This window comes from Ovis canadensis, chromosome 12, assembly GCF_042477335.2.
Source record: "Ovis canadensis isolate MfBH-ARS-UI-01 breed Bighorn chromosome 12, ARS-UI_OviCan_v2, whole genome shotgun sequence".
Classification (NCBI taxonomy): domain Eukaryota; kingdom Metazoa; phylum Chordata; class Mammalia; order Artiodactyla; family Bovidae; genus Ovis; species Ovis canadensis.
The window spans coordinates 48,188,533-48,212,358 of record NC_091256.1 but is presented as its reverse complement, the minus strand read 5'-3'; the positions used below and the strand labels follow the sequence as shown (position 1 = coordinate 48,212,358).

The 23,826-nt window shown below is 34.2% G+C and overlaps 1 protein-coding gene across 1 annotated transcript in view; it reads left to right on the top strand.

Annotated features, from left to right (window-relative positions):
* Window positions 1–23,826, top strand: part of KIFAP3 (kinesin associated protein 3) — a 148,026-nt gene that overhangs the window by 42,697 nt on the left and 81,503 nt on the right. The window contains exons 9-10 of the mRNA XM_069545614.1: window positions 3,204–3,382; window positions 12,037–12,199. Coding sequence (XP_069401715.1) covers window positions 3,204–3,382; window positions 12,037–12,199 — 342 coding nt within the window. The remainder of the gene's footprint in view (window positions 1–3,203; window positions 3,383–12,036; window positions 12,200–23,826) is intronic.

Below are 23,826 nucleotides of genomic sequence, written 5' to 3'. Positions count from 1 at the left end.
TGTGAAGAAGTAGTCTGGTTTGATTCTTTTACATGTAACTGTCTAGTTTCCCTAACACTATTTATTGAAAAAGCCATCTTTAGCACTTGTATATTCTTGCCTTCATTGTCATAGATTGACAGTTATTGTTGCACTCTCTGTTCTGTTCCATTGATCTGTGTGTCTGTTTTTTGTACTATACCATACTGTTCTGATTACTGTAACTTTGTAGTATAGTTTGGAATCAGAGAGTGTGATGTCTCCAACTTTGTTCTTTGTCAAGATTGTTTTCACTGTGGTCTTTGTGTTTCCATATGCATATGTGTTTAAAATTGTATTTTATTGTTGGAGTGATCCGTGTATCATTATGTCATGTCCTCCTTTGTTTCTAGTTATAGTCTTTGGCTTAAAGTATATTTATCTGATATAAGTATTGCTCCTCCATTTTTCTTTTTGTTAGCATTTTCATGGAATAGCTTTTTCCATCCTCTCACTTTCAGTCAGTTTGTGGCTTTAGATCTGAACTGATTCTCTTGTAGGCAGCATATGTATAGGTCTTGGTTTTGTATCCAGTCAGCCACTGCATGTCTTGATTGGAGCTTTTAGTTTATTTGCACTTAAAGTAATTATTGATAGGTATGTAAGTGGCTCAGTGGTAAAGAATCCACCTGCTGATGCAAGAGAAGTAGGTTCAGTTCCTGGGTCTGGAAGATCCCCTGGAGAAGGAAATGGCAACCCACTCCAGGATTCTTGCCTGAAGAATGCCAAAGACAGAAGAGCCTGGCAAACTACAGTCCATAAAGTCACAGAGTCAGACACAACTCAGCAACTGAGCATTCACATACATACTTTTTGCCATTTTTTTGTTTTGACTAGTTTGATTATAGCTTTGGTGTAGCTGGGCTTCCCTCATAGCTCAGTTGGTAAAGAATCCGCATGCAATGTGGGAGACCTGGATTCAATCCCTGGGTTGGGAAGATCTGCTGTAGAAGGGAAAGGCTACCCACTTCTAGTATTCTGGCCTGGACAATTCCATGGACTGTATAGTCCATGGGGTCTCAAAGAGTCAGACATGACTGAGTCAGTTTCACTTTCACTTTCATGTAGCTTTCTTCATGTTTCTTATTCTTGGATTTCACTGACCTTATGGGAATGTGGATTTATATTTTTTATCAAATTTGAAAAATTACCAATTATTATTTAATCAGGGACTCCAATTACAGTTATATTAGGTCACTTGAAGTTGGTTCCATAGTTCATTGATATCTTTACATTTTTGCTGCTGTTGTTTTTCTTTGTGTGTTTAATTTTAGATAATTTTTAGTTTTGTCTTTAATTTCAGTAATTTTTCCTTCTCCAGTCTCTAAACTACTGTTAATTCAGTTTAGTATACAAATCTCAGGCATTGCAGTTTTCATTGCTAGACATTTGATTTAACTTTATGTATATCTTCCGTGTCTCTACTTAACTTTTAGAATATTTGAAATACAGTTGTATGACTTTCAGTATTCCTGTTCCATCATTCTAACTGTGGTATCAGTTCTGGGATACTTTCAACTGGGTGATTTTTCTTCCCCGTATAGATTGTGTTTTCTTGCTTTTTAAAAAATAATTAGTTAATTAATTAATTTGACTGTGCTGGGTCTTAGTTGTGATTCACGTGATAGTTGGGGCATTCAGGATTTAGGTCCCTGATCAGGGATTGAATAGATGCCCCCAGGATTGGGAGCTCAAAATCTGAACCCTGGATCACCAGGGAAGTCCCTCCTGCTTTTTTTGAATGGTTAATAATCTTTGATTGGAGGCAGGACTATGTGAAATTTTCATTGTTAGGTAATGAATATTATTTTATTCCTATAAATATTTGTGAGCTTTATTTTGAGGCATAGATTACTTGGAAACAGTTTAATCCTTTTGATCTTGCTCTTAAGATTTGTTAGTTTGGACATGAGTGGCATTTAGTCTAAAACTAATTATTCCATACTACCCATATGAATATGAAAAATAAGTTTCAGTGCAGTTCAGTCGCTCAGTCGTGTCCAACTCTCTGCAACCACACAAATTGCAGCACAGCAGGCCTCCCTGTCCATCACCAACTCCCAGAGTTCACTCAAACTCATGTCCATCGAGTCGGTGATGCCATCCAGCCATCTCATCCTCGGTCATCCTCTTTTCCTCCTGCGCCCAATCCCTCCCAGCCTCAAAGTCTTTTCCAATGAGTCAACTCTTCGCATGAGGTGGCCAAAGTACTGGAGTTTCAGCTTTAGCATCATTCCTTCCAAAGAAATCCCAGGGTTGATCTCCTTCAGAATAGACTGGTTGGATCTCCTTGCAGTCCAAGGGACTCTCAAGAGTCTTCTCCAACACCACAGTTCAAAACCATCAATTCTTTGGCGCTCAGCCTTCTTCACAGTCCAACTCTCACATCCATACATGACTACTGGAAAAACCATAGCCTTGACTAGATGGACCTTAGTCAGCAAAGTAATGTCTCTGCTTTTGAATATGCTATCTAGGTTGGTCATAACTTTCCTTCCAAGGAGTAAGCATCTTTTAGGAGCCTTAAATTGAGGCTCTGCAGGTGGCAGTAGTGATAAGGAACCTACCTGCCAATGCAGGACATATAAGAGAGGCTAGTTCAGTCCTTGGGTTGGGAAGAGTCCCCTGGAGGAGGGCATGACAACCCACTCCAGTATTCTTGCCTGAAGAATCTCGTGGACAGAGGAGCCAGGTGGACTACAGTCCATAGGGTCACAGAGTTGGACATGACTGAAGTGACTTAGCATGTACATCCTTAAATTCAGCTCTGGCTATACTGTACATTTTTTTTTAAACACAGCAGCCCTTGTGTGTTGAAATTTTACCTTGTTTTCCACATGTATAAAATTATTTTTCTCTATTTTCCTGTTTATTATTTTCTAATACGTAACTTTAATTGACATTTGATTACCATGAAACTTTTAGTTCCAAAAAGGTAGGAATCATTGTCCTATTTTGGTTATTGTGTCTTTCTCAACATCATAAAAATATTATCATATATATGCTTTATTTATTATAGCATATATGTCAGTGTTAATAATTTTCTAATGAATAGCTAGTTAAAATTTTCAAGATAACATTATCTTCTTAGAACTACATCTGTCACTTTAGTGACTAGAAATGGTTTATTAAATTGTTGATTCAACGTGCTATTTATTTAACTCTCGTTTATTTTATTTTTCCAGTTGCTCTTTATTTGCTTCTGAATCTTGCTGAGGATACACGTACAGAGCTGAAGATGAGGAACAAGAACATAGTTCACATGCTGGTGAAGGCTCTTGATCGGGACAATTTTGAGCTGCTTATTCTAGTTGTGTCATTTTTAAAGAAACTCAGCATTTTTATGGAGAATAAAAATGACATGGTAACTTATGTTGAAACAGTCTATGTTCACCATTTTCAAGTTAGAATATTTTGATAAAAAGTAAACACATTATCCCCCGATTAAGATAATTCTGAATAGAAAAATTTACAATAGCAGTAATTCACTTAAGTAGCTTCATTAGGAAATATATTTCTTATTAGTTAATAATCCAGATAATTGAAATTTTCTGAATAGAATATTTTCCTAATATATTATACAGAATGAATCTTTCCACATTAAACATAATATATAGAAAGTCATTTTAACTTTGCATTGTGATTCAGTAATCTGGCCTTATTATTTTCCCCTAAGCTCTTTTTTCTCCTGCATTTCTGGAATTAGTGTGTAGCAGCAGCAGCAGCAGTATAGTTTAGCCCAGCCTCCTCCTCATTTATTGTTCCAGTTGGTAGCTGCAGCCTGTTGATTCTGCTTGATAGATCCCTTGAGGCTGTCTCTTCATTCTGTTTCCAGAGCCATTGTTTTAGTTAATGCCCTCTTTATTTGTACCATCTTCATTACTTTTTGTATCATTACAGTAGGTTCCCATTTGCCATCTTATATTGTATTGATGCAGTTATTTTTGATAAATGGTACAAAGTGATCATATATTATTTCTCCAGCTTAAAAGTATATGTAATACAGAAAGATGTAAAGATGGAATAGGGAATTCTCTGGTGGTCCAGTGGCTGGGACTCTGCACTTCCATTGCAGGGGTGCAGTTCAATCCCTGGTTGGGAAACCTAAGATCCCACATGCCACAAGGCACAACAAAAAAGTAAATAAATAAAGACAGAATAAAAATTATCTGCTTTTTTCTGTGTCATTAAAGAGTCTTTGTAAGAACGATGTTATTGTTAAAGAGATCATACAATAACCATACCTTCAGATGCTGAAGTTGCTTATGCTTTTAGCTATTATAAATAAGACTTCAGTGGACACATTTGTACATGCATTTTTGTCTATATTCTGTTTGTTTTCTTAGGATAGATTTCTTGGAGTGAAACTATTGGGTCATTGGCTTTAACTTGATTGGAAACTTTTAGAACTATATGCTATTACAAGTCATTAGGTGACTGTGTATTATCAGTATAAATGGATTCTCTTTCAGATAGTCTAAATATATAGTATTTCTACCTGTTTTTTTCCTCTTCTTTTAAAATCTAATGAGCTAGGAAATAACTTATGCTTATTGAATGACATGGTGTGCTCTTTGAACACCTGAGACTAATTAGGTTTATTAAATGCCTTGTATTCTGATACTTGAAATACATGAAATTTTATTTTACCAAAAAATATTTAGTATGCATCATTTTCATCATTAGTTTTGATGATTATTGAAGATCACTGTGTCTGATACTGTTTTAGGATTGCATTTACTTAAATTAATCAAAAACATGTTTTTTGTTTTCATTGATCTTATATTCTACAAGAATATGACATGGTGATATATTAATATATACTCCTGAGTATAGTTAGAGTGTGGCTAAGTATTTGTTTCCCCATGCTGTAAGTTGAAATATATTCTTCCATTTATGTGTTTGCAATAAGTTCACCTTTAACAAGTGTGCACAATTCACATTGATTTGCCATAAGTATGTATCTACTATGCATTGCTTATATTTGTATTTAGATAATACTCTTCTTCTGATGTATTTATTCTGTCAAAAGATGATCTCAGAAACATAATGAAAAATTATTTTCTGGTAAAATAATAGATTCAGAAGATACAATATAAATTATCTTATCAAATGTCACAAATTATTGGGGAGGAAAAACTGAGGATCAGAAAAGGTAATTCATCTAAAGTCATAAGAATAGTTTGATTGGCAAGAATTTTAGTGTACATGATGTGCATTTCATCTTTCATTGTGGCAAATTCAGTTTTCCTAAGGGTATTATATAGAATCAGGATTCTTAGAGCTCAACAAGACCTAATATCTATGTCTGCATTTGTAAATTAACTCTTAATTATACAGATGAAGTAGCAGAGAGTTAGAGAGGTTAAGTAATTGGCTCGAGGAAACATCTCCAGGATTTGGCTTCCTACTCTTCCTCTCGGCTTCCAAGACAGAATTCATTTTATGTTGCTTTTTTAAGATGAAGTATAAGCAATTTTTAAATGTTGGCTTTCAGAAATGCTAAAAAATAATTACTTAAATGCTGAAATAAATTTGCTCATAGTGTTTGATAAGCTGTCACTTTGCATAGAACTTTCAATAAAAGTACTAATTGACTATATTTCATTTTAGAAGCATCAAATTGAGAGGGCATTATTGAGATAAAATTACTAAATTTAGCTTTGGGGATTGGGCTTTTATCAATCAAAAATGTGATTAGGAGACTGTTTATTTGCATAGAAAACCTTTCAATTAATTTTTTAAATTGAGTTTTCATTTTTAATATAAATACAATATGCTTAAAAGGACTAAGTCATTCTAGAATTTGAATTTAAGAACAACATAGTGTCTAGTGTTTAACTATATGATTGTCCTACCTGGCACATTTTACATTTCATTCTGTGCAATGGAAATATTAATTAATTTTAAAAAAGCTCTCCAAGTTACTTTATTAAGTTTTCTGACAACCAGTGTGTACTGTGGCTTTTTTGAAAGAAAAATATTACTTAGTATAATTAGTAACAGATGAAGCCTGTGGCAATTTTATTTAAAAAGAACGGAAGGGAAGGATAACTGATTTGTTTGTGATATTTTATTATTTATTTAAATAAAGAGTTCATTTTACTGTTGAAATGAACTAATATTAACCTTGCTTTTTGGGGTTATGTATTTTAAAGGAAATTTAGTTTGCATAAAAAGTCTTTCAAGTAATGATTTAAATTGAGTTTTAATTTTTTAGTATAAATACAATATGCTTAAAAGGGACTAAGTCATTCTAGAATATGAATTTAAGAACAGAGAGGATATGTATTCCTTGGGTTGCATATCTTCTTATTAATTTTTGAGCCTTGTTTTTGTATTTTGAATATAAGTCTTTTATCAGTTATGTTTTACAAGTATTTACTCCCTTTTATGGTTCATGTTTTTATTTTCCTGTGAGGAGCAAAGGTTTTAATTGTTATTAAATCCAGTATATAAAAAAACTTCAATGGATTATATTTTGGAGTTGTATCTAAGAAATCTTTGCTTAATTTAAGAGCATGGAGATTTTCTTTAAAAAGCTTTGTAAAGTTTGTAGTATTGGTGTTGTTGCTTTTGTTTTAGTCTATGATCCATGCATTTTTAGTTAATTTTACATATGGTACTTACATATGATTAATTAATTGTACATATTAAGTTAATTTTACATATATATCAACATCCATGTTTTGAATATGGATTTCTAATTGCCCTTGCACCATTTGTTGAAGAGACTGTCCTTTCTCCACTAAATTGCCTTTGTACCTTATTGAAATGCCTTTGTACTTTTGTTAAAAATCAATTGCCCCTGCTATTTTCTTTTTTTGGTAATGTCTGATTTGGTATCATGGTGATGCTGGCCTTATAAATGACTTGGGATGTGTCCCTTTCTTTGCAAATTTTTGGAATAGTTTGAGAAGGATAGATGTTACCTCTTCTTAAAGTGTTTGATAGAATTCATATATGAAGTCATCTGGTCCTGGAGGGACCAGGACCTTTTGTTTGTTGGAAGTTTTTTCTTTGCTTGTTTTTAATTACTGATTCAATATCATTGCTAGTAATTGGTCTGTTCTTATTTCCTATTTCTGCCTGATTCAATCAGTCTTAGGAGATTATGCATTTCTAGGAATTTGTCCATTTCTTATAGGTTGTGCATTTTATTGTTCATAGTAATCTTTTATGATCCTTTGAATTTCTGCGGTATCATTTGTAACTTTCCTTTTGTTTCTATTATTGATTTGGGCCCTCTCTGTTTTTTGATGAGCAATTTTGTTTATTTTTTTTCAAAGAAGCAGCTTCTTAGTGTTGCTGATCTTTCCTATTGGCTTTTCCTTTTATATTTCTTTTATTTATGCTCTGACTTTTATGATTTGCTTGAACATAGAGGCAAAAATCCTCAACAAACCAAATCCAACCAAATCCAAAATTTAAAAGATCATTATCAAGTGGGATTTATACCATGGATACAACAATGATTCAATCTCCACAGATCATCAATGTGACATATCACATTAACAAACTGAAGAATAAAAAATCAAATGATCATTTCCACAGAGGCAGAAAAAGTTTTTGACAAAGTTCGAACCTACAAAGTTCAAATATGATTTTTTAAAAAATGCTCCAGAAAGTAGGCATAGAGAGAACATACCTCAACATAATAAAGGCCATATATTATGACAAGCTGACAGCTAATATTATACTCAATGGTGAAAAGCCAAAACCATTTCCTCTAAGATCAGGAACAGGACAAGGATGCCCACTCTCACCACTTTTACTCAACATAGTATTAGAAGTCCTAGCCACAGTAATCAGACAAGAAAAATAACTATAAAAAGTCCAATTCAAAAGGAAGAAATAAAATAGTCTCTGTTTGCAGATTACATGATATGACACATAGAAAATCCTAAAGATGTTCCCAATAAACTACTTGAGCTTATCAATGAATTTGGTAAAACTGCAGGATACAAAATTAACATATAGAAATCTATTGCATTTCTTTACACTAACAATCAACTATTGATAAAAGAAATTAAGAAAAAAATCCCATTTACCTCACATTAAAAGGAATAAAATACCTAACTAAGGAAATAAAAGACCTGTGCTTGGGAAACTGTAAGATAATAATGAAAAAAATTAAAATGACACAAAATGGAAAGATGTGTGCTTGGATTGGAGCCGATTATACAGAGTGAAGTAAGCCAGAAAGAAAAACACCAATACAGTATACTAATACATATATATGGAATTTAGAAAGATGGCAATGATGACCCTGTATGCAAGACAGGAAAAAAGACACAGATGTGTATAACGGACTTTTGGACTCAGAGGGAGAGGGAGAGGGTGGGATGATTTGGGAGAATGGCATTCTAACATGTATACTATCATGTAAGAATTGAATCGCCAGTCTATGTCTGACGCAGGATACAGCCTGCGTGGGGCTGGTGCATGGGGATGACCCAGAGAGATGTTATGGGGAGGGAGGTGGGAGGGGGGTTCATGTTTGGGAATGCATGTAAGAATTAAAGATTTTAAAATTTAAAAAAAAAAAAATCAATTGCCCCATGTAAGTGTGACTTTATTTTTAGACTCTTTTCTGTTCCATTAATCTGTTTCTACGCTTTTGCTGATGCATGTTTGTCTTGATTACTGTAGCTTTTGTAATAAGTCTTGAAATCAGGTAGAGTGAGGCCTCAAAAGTTGTTGGTGTTTTTCAGAATTGTTCTGGCTGCTTCAAATTCTTTATCTTTCCATATATATTTAGAATCAAGTAGTCTATTTTGTTAAAGAAAACAAAATATCTTGAAATCTTGATTGAGACTGAATTGAGTCTATTGGCAGGATACAGTGTGTTAACCGTATTGAAGTTCCCAATCCATGAACATGGATTTCCATGTAACTCTCCATTTTTTAGGTCTTTCTTGATTTCTTTCATGATTTTGTAGTTTTAAGCACACATATTTTCCACATGTTTTGTAAGATCTATACCTAAGTGTTTTACTATTGTAATGATAGTTGTTAAAAAACAAAGTATCAGTTTTCTGCTGTTGAATGATAGACTATAGATATATAATTTGTATATTGACCTTCTTATGTCTTGAGACATTGCTAAATTCATTTTTTACTTGTGGCTTTTTGACCTACCCACCTCTAGGTTTACTTATTCTGGCATTAGCTATGACAAGTCTACTAATGAGCCCTTTGAAGATTTCCTTCATATGTGTTTTAAAATTTAATTCTTTTGGTGTCATTTTTTCTCTGGGATACTCTGTCCATTCACTTGTGGTTTTCATCTTTTCCAGTAGGGTCTTTAACATATTAATCATAGTTATTTTAAATTCTCTGTCTAGTAATTAGACAAGTCATATCTGAATCTGGTTTTGTTGATGGCCTTATCTTATCAGTGGGTTATTTTCTTGCTCTTTCGGTATCATAATTTTCTTTTGTTGAAAGCTGGATACTATGTGTAGATTAGTGGAGAGTGAGATAAGTGATATTTATGTATGGAAATGGTCAGACCTTTTTTTGGTTTTTAATGTTGGGACTTAAGTCATTTTTGTCAGGAGTTTAACTGTTTGGCTACCCTCCAGGCACCATCAGCTTCAAATTCATCTAGCATTATTTTGTCTTTGGTGGAATATTGATTGCCAGAGGATTTTTCTCAGGTGTTTATGTTCCATCCTCTACTTCAGGCTTTTGCAGTATGCCTGTACCTCAAAGAGAATCTTTCTCCTCATTTTAACTCTCCTCCGGTAATATACTGCTGTTGTTTTGTCACTTGGCTTTGTTAATTTGTGCCAGGGGCGGGGAGTGGGAGAGAAGAAACTTTTTCCATTGTTCTAATTTAGTTTCAGGCTAGTTTTAGGCTTGTCCTATGTCCATGATTTTTAGCAGTGGGGCTTCCTAAGTCATGCTGTCAACTTCTTTCCTTAGAATTTTTTTTCTATTTGCTTCCCCTTGTTGCAGTGGGTCTTCACCAGTGCTTCAGATGTGACAGGATTTGCCATACTTCCCTGAAGCTCAAGTCTTTTGTTTTTTAGGGGAAATAGGAGAAAAAAGATCTGAACAAGATTTTGTGCTTTTTCCCCATTAACAGTAATGCCCCTTTCTTAGGCCCATGCCTCTGTGTGGAAGATTTCTACCATCTTCTATCCTATCCCTAGTATTTCTTGTGACCTTCTGATAAGGTCCTTGGAAAAGAGTTTGCAAGTGGTTGCAAACTCCCTGAGCATCTATAGCTTCAGAGTTCTGTAGTCTCAGGCTGCTTAACATTTGGCATTTAACTAAGCTATTTGTTTAAAAGTTTTTGTTTAGTGTTCCTGCTGAATTCTGTGGTAGCCCTCTTTTTCTTCAGTGCTCTGCTCCATACAAACCAGTGCTCATTAGCCTTATCTCGTTGGGTATGCCTGTTTTCCTTATATTTCAGACCAATTGATTTCCTGGCAGCCTTAGTTCTGATGCTGTTTTGTTTTTTAAGTAGTGATTTTGTATTTGGGTTTTTCTTACAGTTAGAGTAAAAACCACATGCCTTCTCAGTTAAGAAATGTTTGTTGAATGAATAAATAAACCGAAAAAGAACTTATTCACTGTAACCATAGAAGCTAGTAATAGAATTACAGTTCTGTATAGCATGGCAAATACTTGTCACTGGCCTCAGTGGGAATTATTGTGTGACATTAATGACTGAATCCCACAGCCTACTTGGAAGATTAAGCTGGGAGAATCAAAGTTAGAGAGTCTTTGGAGATGGACTTGTACTTCTTCATGCAGAGCTCTAGGATATGACTGCAGTGTGTCCATGGAATATAGATACACGTCTGAACGAAAAATTGTTGGATTGTCAATTTACCATTAAAAATAATTGTTTACTCCTTGGGATAGAATGAAAGGAAAAAATTATATTGAGGCCTCAGTTATTAATGTGATTTTTATGAGGTCATTGAAAATGTGCACTAGAGACACCAGAAAGATGGTATAAATAGATGCTTTCAGTTCAGTTCAGTCACTCAGTCATGTCCGACTCTTTGCAACCCCATGGACTGCTTTACGCCAGACCTCCCTGTCCATCACCAACTCCTGGAGTTTACTCAAACTCATGTCCATTGAGTCAGTGATGCCATCCAACCATCTCATCATCTGTCGTCCCCTTCTCCTCTCTCTTTCAATCTTTCCCAGCATCAGAGTCTTTTCAAATGAGTCAGCTCTTCGCATCAGGTCGCCAAATTATTGAAGCCTCCATGGGGTCATAAAGAGTAGGAGACAACTCAGCACACAGATACACAGATTATCATTGTCTTTATTAGTGCTGTCTAGCCGCTAAGTCCTGTCCAACTCTTTTGCGACCCCAGGGACTGTAACCCCACTAGGCTCCTCTGTCCATCAGATTTACCGGGCAAGAATACGGAGTGGGTTGCCGTTTCCTTCTCCAGGGGATCTGCCCAACCCAGGGATCAAACTTGCATCTCCTGCTTGGCAATCAGGTTCTTTACCACAGAGCTACCAGGGAAACCCTATCAATGTATTTACCAGACAGCAAATTATTACACATTGTTTAAACCTTTGTTTCAAATTTAGTGTTTTCTAGGTAGCTTGTCCTTCCTTCCACATTGTTTCTAGAGTACTTTGTACATTCCACATTTATCACATTCCATTTTAATTGTTTAATTTCTCTGCTCTGTTTTTAGACTGGAATCCTTAAAAGCCAAGACAGAATCTTGTTTAATCTAGGACAGGTTCTGGCACTTAAGAGGTGGAGTTTATAATGTGCTTTCAAGAACCCAAAGTAATTTGTCTTCCATTTGATGCTATGAAATAAGAGAAGGAAGAGATGAACTGGAAATATGTATTTTCTCCTCAAAAGTTTGGTTCCAGAGAAGTTTACAGATTAAAATGAGAGTAATAAACACATAGTACTTACACATATTCATAAGGGTGAAAACAATGAAAAGATAATTCTTTGTAATCTTTTTTGTCTTATTGTGTAATAGAGACTGACTGCATTTGTATTATTATTTTCTATAGGTAGAAATGGATATTGTTGAAAAACTGGTAAAAATGATACCTTGTGAGCATGAAGATCTGCTAAATATCACCCTCCGACTTCTACTAAACCTGTCCTTTGACACAGGACTGAGGAATAAGATGGTACAAGTTGGACTGCTTCCCAAACTCACTGCACTCTTAGGTATGCTTTTTAAAAATTGATAGTGTTGCTTGGAATTTCCAACATCACAGGAAAATCTAAGTCTGTCTTTAAAAGTCTGCTGAAAAGATTGTTATGTATATGTTCTTTGATTAGGTACTTAATTATTAAGAAGAATGAATGAAAAATGACCTGTGCTAGGATTTCCATGGTGGTATGGAATGAAACGAAATAGAAACTTTTAGCTGTTTGACTCTTTACCCCTGTGAAAGTGAAGCCAAAGTGAAAATATACTACCATGGGAGCAAGAAGGAAAAATTACTCTCTCTTCAGCATTTTTTTTAAAGTAGATAGATACTCTTTGAGTTCTTATATTTTGCCATACCTTTAAAATACTCATTACCAATACACAAGCCTTTATGGAGCCTTTTTGTCATTAAGTAGAAAAGGTCATTTTTATATAGTGTTAGAAAATATTATGTTAGAGGATTCCATTTATACATCATTTTCTTTTAGCTTTTAGCAAGATACCTATATAGCAAAAGTGGATTCAAGAGTTAATGCTTTTGTGCTCAAACATAATGCTTCTCATACATAATGCTTCTTAGTACATAATGCTTCTTAGCAGAGTATTTAAAAAACCCTTTTTGGTCTATTAAGTGTCCGTCTTTATAGGCACCTGCTCCTTCCCAGCATATGCTTTATACCTTGTCCGTACTGATCCCCTTACCATCCTCTCAAAAGTTCTTTTATGTCTAAGTGCCTGTCCACCTGCCTTTTTCCTTCACCTTGAATGCTACTGCCTTTCTTAACTAGAAAGCAAATTTTTACTCAGCTTTTATAGCTGTTTCTTTGTTTAGCACTGCAGTTTCATTTGTTTGTAGCTTTTTCCATATATTCAAATATTTTAAGTAGTGAAATAGTTGGAATGATTTAAAATTAAGCTTATTCTTAGTTGTCTAAAATTTGTGAATCTACTTTCTCATTGAATTCATCATTACTTTTTTACAACACTGGAAGTAAAATTTATTGAATGTTTACTTTGCCAGCTATTTGCTTTGTGCTTTGTATATTATCTTGTGGAATCCTCATCTGAGATCTTTACCCATGATTACCGTGGATAAAAGACAAAGCCCAAATTCAAACTCAGGTATATCTGCTGCCAAAGTTGGATTTATTATCTACTATAATAAGCTACTGTGTATAATTATATTGTCAACTATGATTAAGTAGATAGGGAGCATTATAATTTAAAATTTCAGTTCTCCATGTCCCTTTGGAAAAAAAGTTTTAAGGAAATTTATTTCTTACTTTCTTTTTCTCAGAAAAGGAAATCTTTTAGGCTGTTAGTCAAAGAACATTTGATCCATTGGCCATTCCACAAATATTGCACAGAGCTTTGATTATGCATTTTAGAAGAAACTCTACTGAGGAGCACTCTGAAAAACTGCTTATGGGGAACCAAAGCAATACAACCATTTAGTGAGGAAACAGGAAAACTTTAAAAGTAAAATGGGTGGGATGCGAATTTAATTTATATGATCCTTTTTTATCATAAATTCAGCAGAATTATGTATCAAATATCAAGTTAGATTCTTACTGTATGAAGATGAATGAAAGTCCTTGTCCTGATAATTCATAGTATGTTTGGCTTGTTCAGTATCCAGTCCACTTATTCCTAGGAAACAAATGATTTAAAGGAGATTTTTGGGAAATTACTCATAGGATTCTCATTTCATATTTTATTAACAAGTAGTAAATTTTAGCATATATAAGATATTCAATACAAAAAATATTTTTTTGATCTCTCCTGGAGCTCATTTCTGGAGTCAGGATGTCTTATTAGAATTGTTACTCTTTATACTTTTTAAGAATGTTACATTGGGCAAGTTACCCAAACTCTGATTTGGTTTCCTCATCTCTAAAATGAGGATAATAATTAGAACCAATTTAAACTTATTTTGAAGATTAAATGAGCTATTGCATGCAAGGGGCTTAGAATGGTACCTGACACATAGTATTTTCTTAATAAATATTAGCTATAATTATTTTATTACCAACATCATCATTGTTATCATTTAATATAAAGTGGACATTCTATAAGCGTTGCTGACTTACCTTTCTGTAAGCACAAATTTCCTTCTTACAGATATTAAATCACTGTTAACAAACAAGGTAGATTATTTATTTTTACTTCCCTGTGATATTATGTTTATTCAGTTTAAGTCATTAAAATGTTGCTAATCTACTAGGCCAGAGCATAATGCTAAACATTGTAGAAAATATTTTTCAATCTATAGGCATTTTGAAATTTAAAAGAAAGAATGTGTCCATATTGTTACTTCATTACAAAGTGCCATTTGAGACAGATATTGATAGACTAATCTCTTTAACAAGATGATATTACAAAGGAAGGAAGAATAGAGGCTATAGAAAGAATTTCAGATAAAATGGTCAATATTACCTAAGGCATAGATGGTGCCAGGTAAATATGAGGAACAATAACTCGAAATATATTGGGAGATAACGTTGAAAATGGGTTCATATACATTTATGTGATAGTATGAAGATTAAGGCTGTGCTAAGAGTTATACTTAATATAATTGATGATAGTAATCATTACAGGATTTTGAGCTAGTTGGGTCATAATCAGAGTACTGCCCTAGGGAGAATAATCTGGCATTATTCTGTAGGATACACAAAAACTAGAGTCTAAAGATGAGAACAATAGCATGTTGTGGTAGCAGGACAAGTAAAGAAAGCTTCACTTAGGGAAGAGGTGGTATGTCAGGTATGAGGCAGAAGGAAAGGGTAAAGAGATACAGCGTCATTGTTCATCATTCAGTCACTCAGTCGCGTCCTACTCTTTGAAACCCCCATGGACTGCAGCACACAGGCTTCCCTATCCTTCACCATCTCCTGCAGTTTGCTCACTCATGTCCATTGAGTCAGTGATGCCATCCACCCATCTCATCCCCTGTCATCCCCTTCTCCTCCTGCCTTCAGTCTTTCAAAGCATCAGGATCTTTTTTAATGAATTGGCTCTTCACAACAGGTGGCCAAAGTATTGGAACTTCAGCATCAGTCCTTCCAATGAATATTCAGGGTTGATTTCCTTTAGGATTGACTAGTTTGATCTCCTTGCGGTCCAAGGGATTCTCAAGAGTCTTCTCCAACACCACAGTTCAAAAGCATCAATTCTTCGGCACTCAACCTTCTTTATGGTTCGACTATCACATCCACACATGACTACTGGGAAAACCATAGTTTTGATTATAAAGACCTTTGTTAGCAAACTGATATCTCTGTTTCTTAATATGCTATCTAGGTTTGTCATACTTTTTCTTCCAAGGAGAAAGCATCTTATAATTTCATGGCTGTAGTTACCATCTGCAGTGATTTTGGAGCCTGAGGAAAACTCTATCACTGTTTCCATTGTTTCCTCATCTATTTGCCATGAAGTGTTGGAACCTGATGTCGAGATATTAGTGTTTTGAATGTTGAGTTTTAAACCAGCTTTTTCAGTATGTAGAGTACATCTTATGAAATGCCAGGCTGGATGAAGCATAAGCTGGAATCAAGACTGCCAAGAGAAATATCAACAACCTCAGATGTGTAGATGACACCAACCTTAAGGCAGAAAACGAAGGCGATGAGGTGAAAGAGGAGAGTGAAAAAGGTGCGTTAAAACTCATCATTCAAAAAATAAAGATCTTGGCATCCAGTCCCATCACTTCATGGCAAATAAATGGGGAAACAGTGATAGGCTTTATTTTCTTTAGCTCCAGAATCACAGCAGATGGTGACTGCAGCCATGAAATGAAAAGATGCTTGCTTCTTGGAAGAAAAGCTATGACAAGTATAGACAGAATTAAAATACAAACACATTACTTTGCCAACAAAGGTCCATATAGTCAAAGCTATGGTTTTCCCAGTAGTCATGTTTGGATGGGAGAGTTTGACCATAAAAAATCCTGAATGCTGAAGAATTGATGTTTTTGAGCTGTGGTGTTGGAGAAGACTCTTGATGGTCCCTTGGACTGCAAGATCAAACCAGTCAATCCTAAAGGAAATCAACCCTGAATATTCATTAGAAGGACTGATGCTGAAGCTGAAGTTCCAATACTTTGGCCACCTGATGCAAAGAGCCAACTCATTAGAAAAGACCCTGATGCTAGGAAAGATTGAAGGCAGGAGAAGAAGGGGATGACAGATGATAAGATAATTGGATGGCATCACTGACTCAATGGACATGAGTTTGAGCAAGCTCCAGGAGATGGTGAAAAATAAGGAAGCCGGGCATGAGGCAGTCCATGGGCTCTCAAAGAGTCAGACATGACTGAGCAGCTGAACAATAACAACTCTGATTAGAAGTTAAATAAGCAGGGTGACACTATACAGTCTTGACTTAATCCTTTCCCCGTTTTGAACCTGTTCATTGTTCCATGTCCACTTCTGACTGATACTTCTTGAGCTGCATGCAGGTTTCTCAGGAGGCAGATAAGGTGGTCTGGTATTCCTATCTCTTGAAGAATTTTCCACAGTTTGTTGTGATCCACATAGTCGAAGGCATTAGCGTAGTCAGTGAAACAGAAGTAGATGTTTTTCTGTAATTCTCTTGCTTTTTCTATGATCCAATGGATATTGGCAATTTGATCTCTGCTTCCTCTGCCTTTTCTAAATCCAGCTTGTACATCTGGAAGTCCTTTGTTCACATACTGTTGAAGCCTGGCTTGAAGGATTTTGAGCTTTACCTTACCAGTATGTGAAATGAGTGCAGTTGTGTGGTAGTTAGAACATGCTTTGGCATTACCCTTCTTTAGGATTGGAATGAAAGCTGACCTTTTCCAGTCCTGTGTCCACGGCTCAGTTTTCCAAATTTGCTGGCATATTGAGTGCAGCACTTAAACAGCATCATATTTTAGGATTTGTAATAGCTTAGACATATCATAGGTAAACTTAATGTGACATGGCTGCTGTTTGGATATGGATAATGATAAACTCTTCATAAACACTCAATGACTGTTAGAATGTTACTGCTAGGAACAGAAATAGAGAAGTATAAAACAAGTAATTTGAGGGCATCAGTGATAGATTTAATTTCAGACATGTTAAAGATATCTTCAACAAAGATGTTTGATGAACAGATAGAAAAAGGTCTAGTGCTCAGGAGAGTTACAAGATTAAAAAAGAAAAACTTGTCCATTAGATGAATAAAACTGGAGAAAGGACACCGCCAAATGAGATATAACAGTCAGAGAAATATGATTATTTTCAACAAATACATTAAAAACATGTTAAGTTTAGGCTGTTACTGAGAAGCAGTGAAGTCCGTGGACTTGTCGTGAAGTAGAAAAATGAAGAAAATGAATAAGAAGAGCAACTGAAAACTTTTTACTTCCTTTTACTCATTCTTTCAAAGTGTTACTTCATTTTCTTTGAAATATTGTTAATTCCTAGGGCATCAGATTTTGCTACACTAGGGAGAGTGAAGAGCTAGTATTATTTTAGCCTTATATTATATAGCTAGGAATTGATGATCTTAAAAGTTTCCCCCTCTGTTTTTGGCTAATCTGTAAAAACTGATTGAAAGCAAAATAATTCTGTTGAGATGTTTACAGTTACCTTGCCTTAGTAACTTCTTGGCTTATCTTTCTGGGTAAGTAGAAGATGACGGCTAAAAAGCATTCCTCATAAAAATATACACAAAATTTTTCTTGTAGAATAAGTTGAAAAATAATATGAAAAGTTATTGTGATTTGGAGAAGGCAATGGCACCCCACTCCAGTACTCTTGCCTGGAAAATCCCATAGACGGAGGAGCCTGGTAGGCTGCAGTCCATGGGGTCACAAAGAGTTGGACACGACTGAGCAACTTCACTTTCACTTTTCACTTTCATGCATTGGAGAAGGAAATGGCAACCCACTCCAGTATTCTTGCCTGGGGAATCCCAGGGATGGGGGAGCCTGGTGGGCTGCCATCTGTGGGGTCGCACAGAGTCGGACACGACTGAAGCGACTTAGCAGCAACATTGTGATTTGAATAATTATTAAAAGCAAAGAGGAAGTTGGTTACAGCTTGGCTGTTTTGCCATGTGAAGAACCAATATTTATTTATAAACTCATGAAAACTTTTCATTTATGTGAGAACTACTAAATAGGCTCTACAATCATTCCTATTTAGTCATACTATCTTTTTTCCCTTTTTTCCTCTTTCATTGATCACAAGTCATTAAATTTGAGTATAAGCAGTTACTTTTCTTTTTCTCAAATGTTCATGTTTTTTGCTTGATAACTTTCTTTAGTTCTTCCTTTGCATTCCACTTACAAGCCTTAGAAGCAATGGCAATCCTATGTAGTAAAGAAAGAGAATATCTTCTGATGTTCCAGGATCAAGTAAAGGGAAAAAATGTACATATTAAAGAGAAATTAAAATATACTAGAGGACAGTGCCTTCCAACTTATAGTCTATAAAATGCTTCAAAATATCTACGGTTGTTCAGAATACCCAACAACTGTTTCACATGCTTTTAATTTAATTATTTAATGGCACTTTTATTTTCAATTCTTTTTCATTTAAATTATAGGCTAAATAAGCTTATATAGTTGAGCCTTTGGTGGGAAAATATTTCAAATTCCAAGTAACTGATTCAATATGAATTTTTTTAATAGAACCATTTTGTAAATTTTAAAATTGTTTCTATTTTATAAAGTCCCCAAAATGGCCCTTTTATCGATCACTTCCCAGAAAAACAACCCATTTATTAAATGTATTAGTCAGGAGGACAAGACTATGATTATTAATAAACAACTCTAAGCTCTCAGTAGCTTGAAATAGAAAAAAGTTATTTTTTGCTCATGTTTATATCCAGTATAAGGAAGTTGAAAGTGGTGGTCCATGTTAGTTAGCATCAGTCAAGGACCCAAACTGACAGAGCCTCCAGGTCACCATGGCACCAGAGAAGGGAGAACAGAGAAAATGGAAAATTGCAAACTTAAAGGCTTCCATTTTGAGGTAAAAATGTCATTTTTGTTCACATTTCCCTTGATAAAGCAAATCACATAGCCATGTAGAATTTTAAGGGGATGAGCAAATGCTTGAAAGGATTAGAACTGGAACACTGGTGAGCTAATGATCCTGAAAGACACTTTTAAATTTTCCTGAATTTTAGCTGGGTTTCCAGGATTACCAGAATCTCTTGAAAGTACATCCTGTGACATTACTGCAAATATTACCATATATAGCATACCTGGCAACTACAGTAGCACAAAGCACATAGAGTAAAAGCTAGAATTCTGGAGCCAGACTATATGACTTTGAGTGTTAGTTTCATCAGTTACTAGCTATGTGATATTGTACAAATCACTTAACCCATATGTCAGTTTTCTCATCAGTATGTAGATAATAATGGTACATATTAATAGGGAAGGTTAAATGATTTAGTATGATAAATATTAGTGAATATTAGCAATATTATATATGAAATTACTGTAAAAATACATAGAACACAAATAATTGATATCCAGAAGTGGGTCTTTATTGATGTTTGTTTTTCAGGCTTATACCATTAAGAGAAGGTAATCCTTTTGTATTGAAAAATTGATTATATCATTCTTTTCATAAATATTTCCTTAAATTTACTATAATACATAAATGTAATTTAAACTTTTATTGAGAAGCAGTATAATGTGGTTAAAACCATGGGCTTTGGAGCCAGAATGCCTGGGCCAAGTGCTGTAGTATTCCCTACTGTTTTTGTTATCATTGACTAGAATTTGTAATTCTGAAGATAATTTATTATACAGGGCTATAAATATTAACAGCTCAAGTATTCCCCCTTGCTAAATGACCCCAGAATGCCATGTATTCTTAATTTTTTATATAGTTTTTCGGTTTTCCTCTCTTTTCCTTGGCTGTCAGTTCTCATTTCTTCTGTACCAACAGCAATTCCTTGGCAGCAATTTTCCTCTCCTCTAATGATATATTTCTAATCTCCTTTGGTCTTGGAAACCAACAAAACTTACTTGAAATTTATGTTTTGTTAAAACTGAATTCCAAATGAGTGCCCAAATGGTGCTCCTCCTAGTAACATTTATTGCATGGACTTTGCAACATTTCTTTTGATTGTGAAGAACCTGTTTTGCTTGATTGTGCTCTTTGCTGTATTCAAAGAAATTATATGTAGTGTAGACAAAATGATTTCCTGATAAGTGATTAATAAAATGGTCATTTTTACATTTGTTAATGTATATGTTATATGTGTGAAAAATTAAATCATTAACTTCTAATACAATAAAACAAACTTCTCAATTGAGTTTTCAAGATTTCTGGCCACTACTACTATGTATAAATAGAAGTTGGCATTATAGAGAGCACAGATTTTAAAGGCATAAGAAATAATTCATCTAGAGCAGTGCCTTTCAAATATCTTTTATCCCAGACTATAGTATCATACTTTACATTGCAACCCAGTACTCACATGTGCATGCATGTATATGTTTGTATGTATATATGTGTATGTATTAATATACATTGTTTTGCAATAAATATTACACATTTTGTTTAATATGTAATTTTTAAATATTCATGAAGCAGTATTTACCATTTCTATGTGCAATGTGGTATATTTTCTATTTTTTATTCTTTTTAAATTCTACTTATGACTTAACCATTGATTTTATGTCCTTTGATTTATTCGATGTTCAGTTAGACCACTGAACTAGGGAAAGTGATTAGACTTCTTTCCCTTCAAATCTTCAGAAATATCAGTCTCTTTTAGAATTTTAATGTGTTAATTAAAAGTCAGCACATTAGTGAATAATCTACATTGTTCTAGGTTACTCCTTGGCTGGCACTTGGAATGATTCTATGGAATTGGAAATTTTTTGAAAAGAGGAAAAAACTTTCTATAAATCAAGTATTTGAAGAACTTGAGTTACATTTTCTTCACTGTAGTTATCAAGAAGGAATTAAAGAGCATTAAGTATATAATATAACATGACTGGTCAGTTTGCTTTTTTCATTAGAAATAAATTCTTTATTCGTTATATGTTTAAGTTACAAATGACTGAATTTAACATTATATATAGAAATTACTTAATTTTTTAAAGAGGTAAAATGCAAAAGCACTTTTGTAAAGCTATACATCTGGTAGAACTTTTCAGAAGTGATTTTTAAAGGATGCTGTTTCAACTGGAAATGCTATAAGATTTTAAGTAGGTTTATTATTATTTGGGGACCCCATAACTGAAAAATCTTCATATACTTAATAATAGATTATTTTAACTAGAGAATAATGAATCATGAATCTTTGAGGCTCTAATAAAGCGGCACTATATGAACATTTAATCCCTTTCCTTTGGATCCTGAAACATTTAACTAGTACATTGCGACCCCTGCTGTTGTAAGAATTGCCGAATAACTGGGAAAAAAAATCTACTTGTGGAAGGTTTTCTGATTTGAATAACTAGTAAAGGTTAAGGAGAAATTGTGCTATAGGTCAGCTCTTTTACCACGTGAGGTTCTTAATAAAACCAAAAATTTTGTTAGTACTGTTTTATCACATGAGTATTTTATTTAGAAATTTTGAATTTAGTTTTTTCCTTTGACATCAGAGACATATAAAGGGATTGATAAGGAATTTTAGAAATTATCATTTAAATTGTTATTTGTTGATTTATCCTGAAATCAATTTGCTTGGATAGTTTTGATCTTTTCTTAGGCATAGAGAAAGAAGGCATTATCTCGCATAATATTTAAAAACTTTTATTTGGGTCCTTGGAAAACCTAGTATCCAAAGATTGTAAAAATTTATATCTAAGTTCCTTTGTTTTATTTTCCTAAATACCACCAAAATTATTCACTTATTTGACTTTTTGATATCTTAAGATTTCATAAGGATCTTAAATTTATCTCCACTTAGTTCAGTATCAATTTATAATCTTTTCAGCTCTATTAATCCCTGTACTTGACATAGTTTCTTATGCTTAGTGACTTTATATTACCATCTGGGAGACCTATGATAGGGAGACCTATCATAGCCAATGGTTTCATCAATTGTAATTATATGCAAATTGAATTAGACCTACAAAGTTTAGCTTTACTTATATAATTGTTTGTTCAAGTTTCTTATGATATTGAGTTAACTTTTATAAAGTGTTTAAAGATTTTTGGCTCATCTAGGAATCGTATCATTAAAAGGAAAATTCCCTTGTCATAAGTCCTTAAACCATTTGATAATGATGTGTCTCGAGTACTTCCTTATATCACAATATCGTGGGTTGGGAAATGGCAAGGAAATTCCTTGTCATAGTGTATTCTTCAGTTCCCTAGAGAATGCACTGATAGTGTTTCAAAAGTAACTTGAAAAGCTAAATTTTAATAGCTTTTTGTCAGATGCACCAGGCAAATAATGTTTTGTACCTCCTGAGAGATGCCATAGTTTTGCTGCTTAATACACTGAGTACTGTTTAATGTGCTTGGGGATGATGTTAGCATAGAAGCAAGCATAAAAATACAACTGAAATGTATTCTTTAGAAGAGCCTAGTTCATTGTGACATTGCTTTGTGCATAAAGCTTAAATATCACAGAAGCAGTGTATTACAGAGTGCATGCTTAATGATTTCATTAAGAAACTGCCACAGTTCACTGATGAACTCTTTGGGACAGTTTTGAGTTTATTTACACTTTTTCCCCTTTTGTGAATGACATTGATGTGTATTTTAAATTGAGTAGTGTTCTTCATTTTCATGTCAGCCTTTCAGTTTTTAACTTGATTTTCACTTTAACTTGATTTTTCAAAGGCATTTAAACTTAATGGAATAAACCTTACAAAATATACAGACAGGTCTTATGTTATAAACATGAATTTTTGCATGTGTTAAAATAAAATTAGAGTAAGCACAACCAACCTAATGATTAGGCAGATTAGGTAGCTACCTGTAAATTACAGGCAGTCACCACTTTCCACACTTTCTCTGTTATTTTGTAAGTTCCCTGTTATTAGGAGATTGCTGGAATTCAGTGGTTAGAGCATCAAATTTCAAACTTTTGGTCTCAGGACATTTTTATACTCTTAAAAATAATTAAGGTTTTGGTTTATGTGGAGTTATGTTTATGGATATTTATTATATTCAAAAATAAAACAAAATTTTACATATTTATTTTAAAATAATCTGCTATATGCTAACATAAATATTTTTATGAAAAATAACCCTTTTCCAGAAATTACTGAGAGGGGTAGATATAGTTTTACTTTTGCAAATTTGTTTACAGTCAGACAACATCTGGCTCTCATATCTTCCTCAACAATATATTGTGAAATCATGTCATGTATGTCATATATATTATGTCATGTAGCCTTTTATGAAATAATGAGAGTAAAAAAAATGAAAATAATATATTAGTAGCATTATAAAATGGTGTGACATTGTGGATCCTTTTTAGTGAATGAACTCGCTCAGTCGTGTCTGAGTGTTTGCGACCCCGTGGATTGTAGCCTACAAGGCTTCTCCGTCCATGGGATTCTCCAGGCAAGAATACTGGAGTGGGTTACTATTTCCTTCTCCAGGGGATCTTCCCAACCCAGGAATCAAACCCAGGTCTCCCGCATTGGAGGCGGATGCTTTAACCTCTGAGCCACCAGGGAAGCCCGTGGATCCCCTTTGGG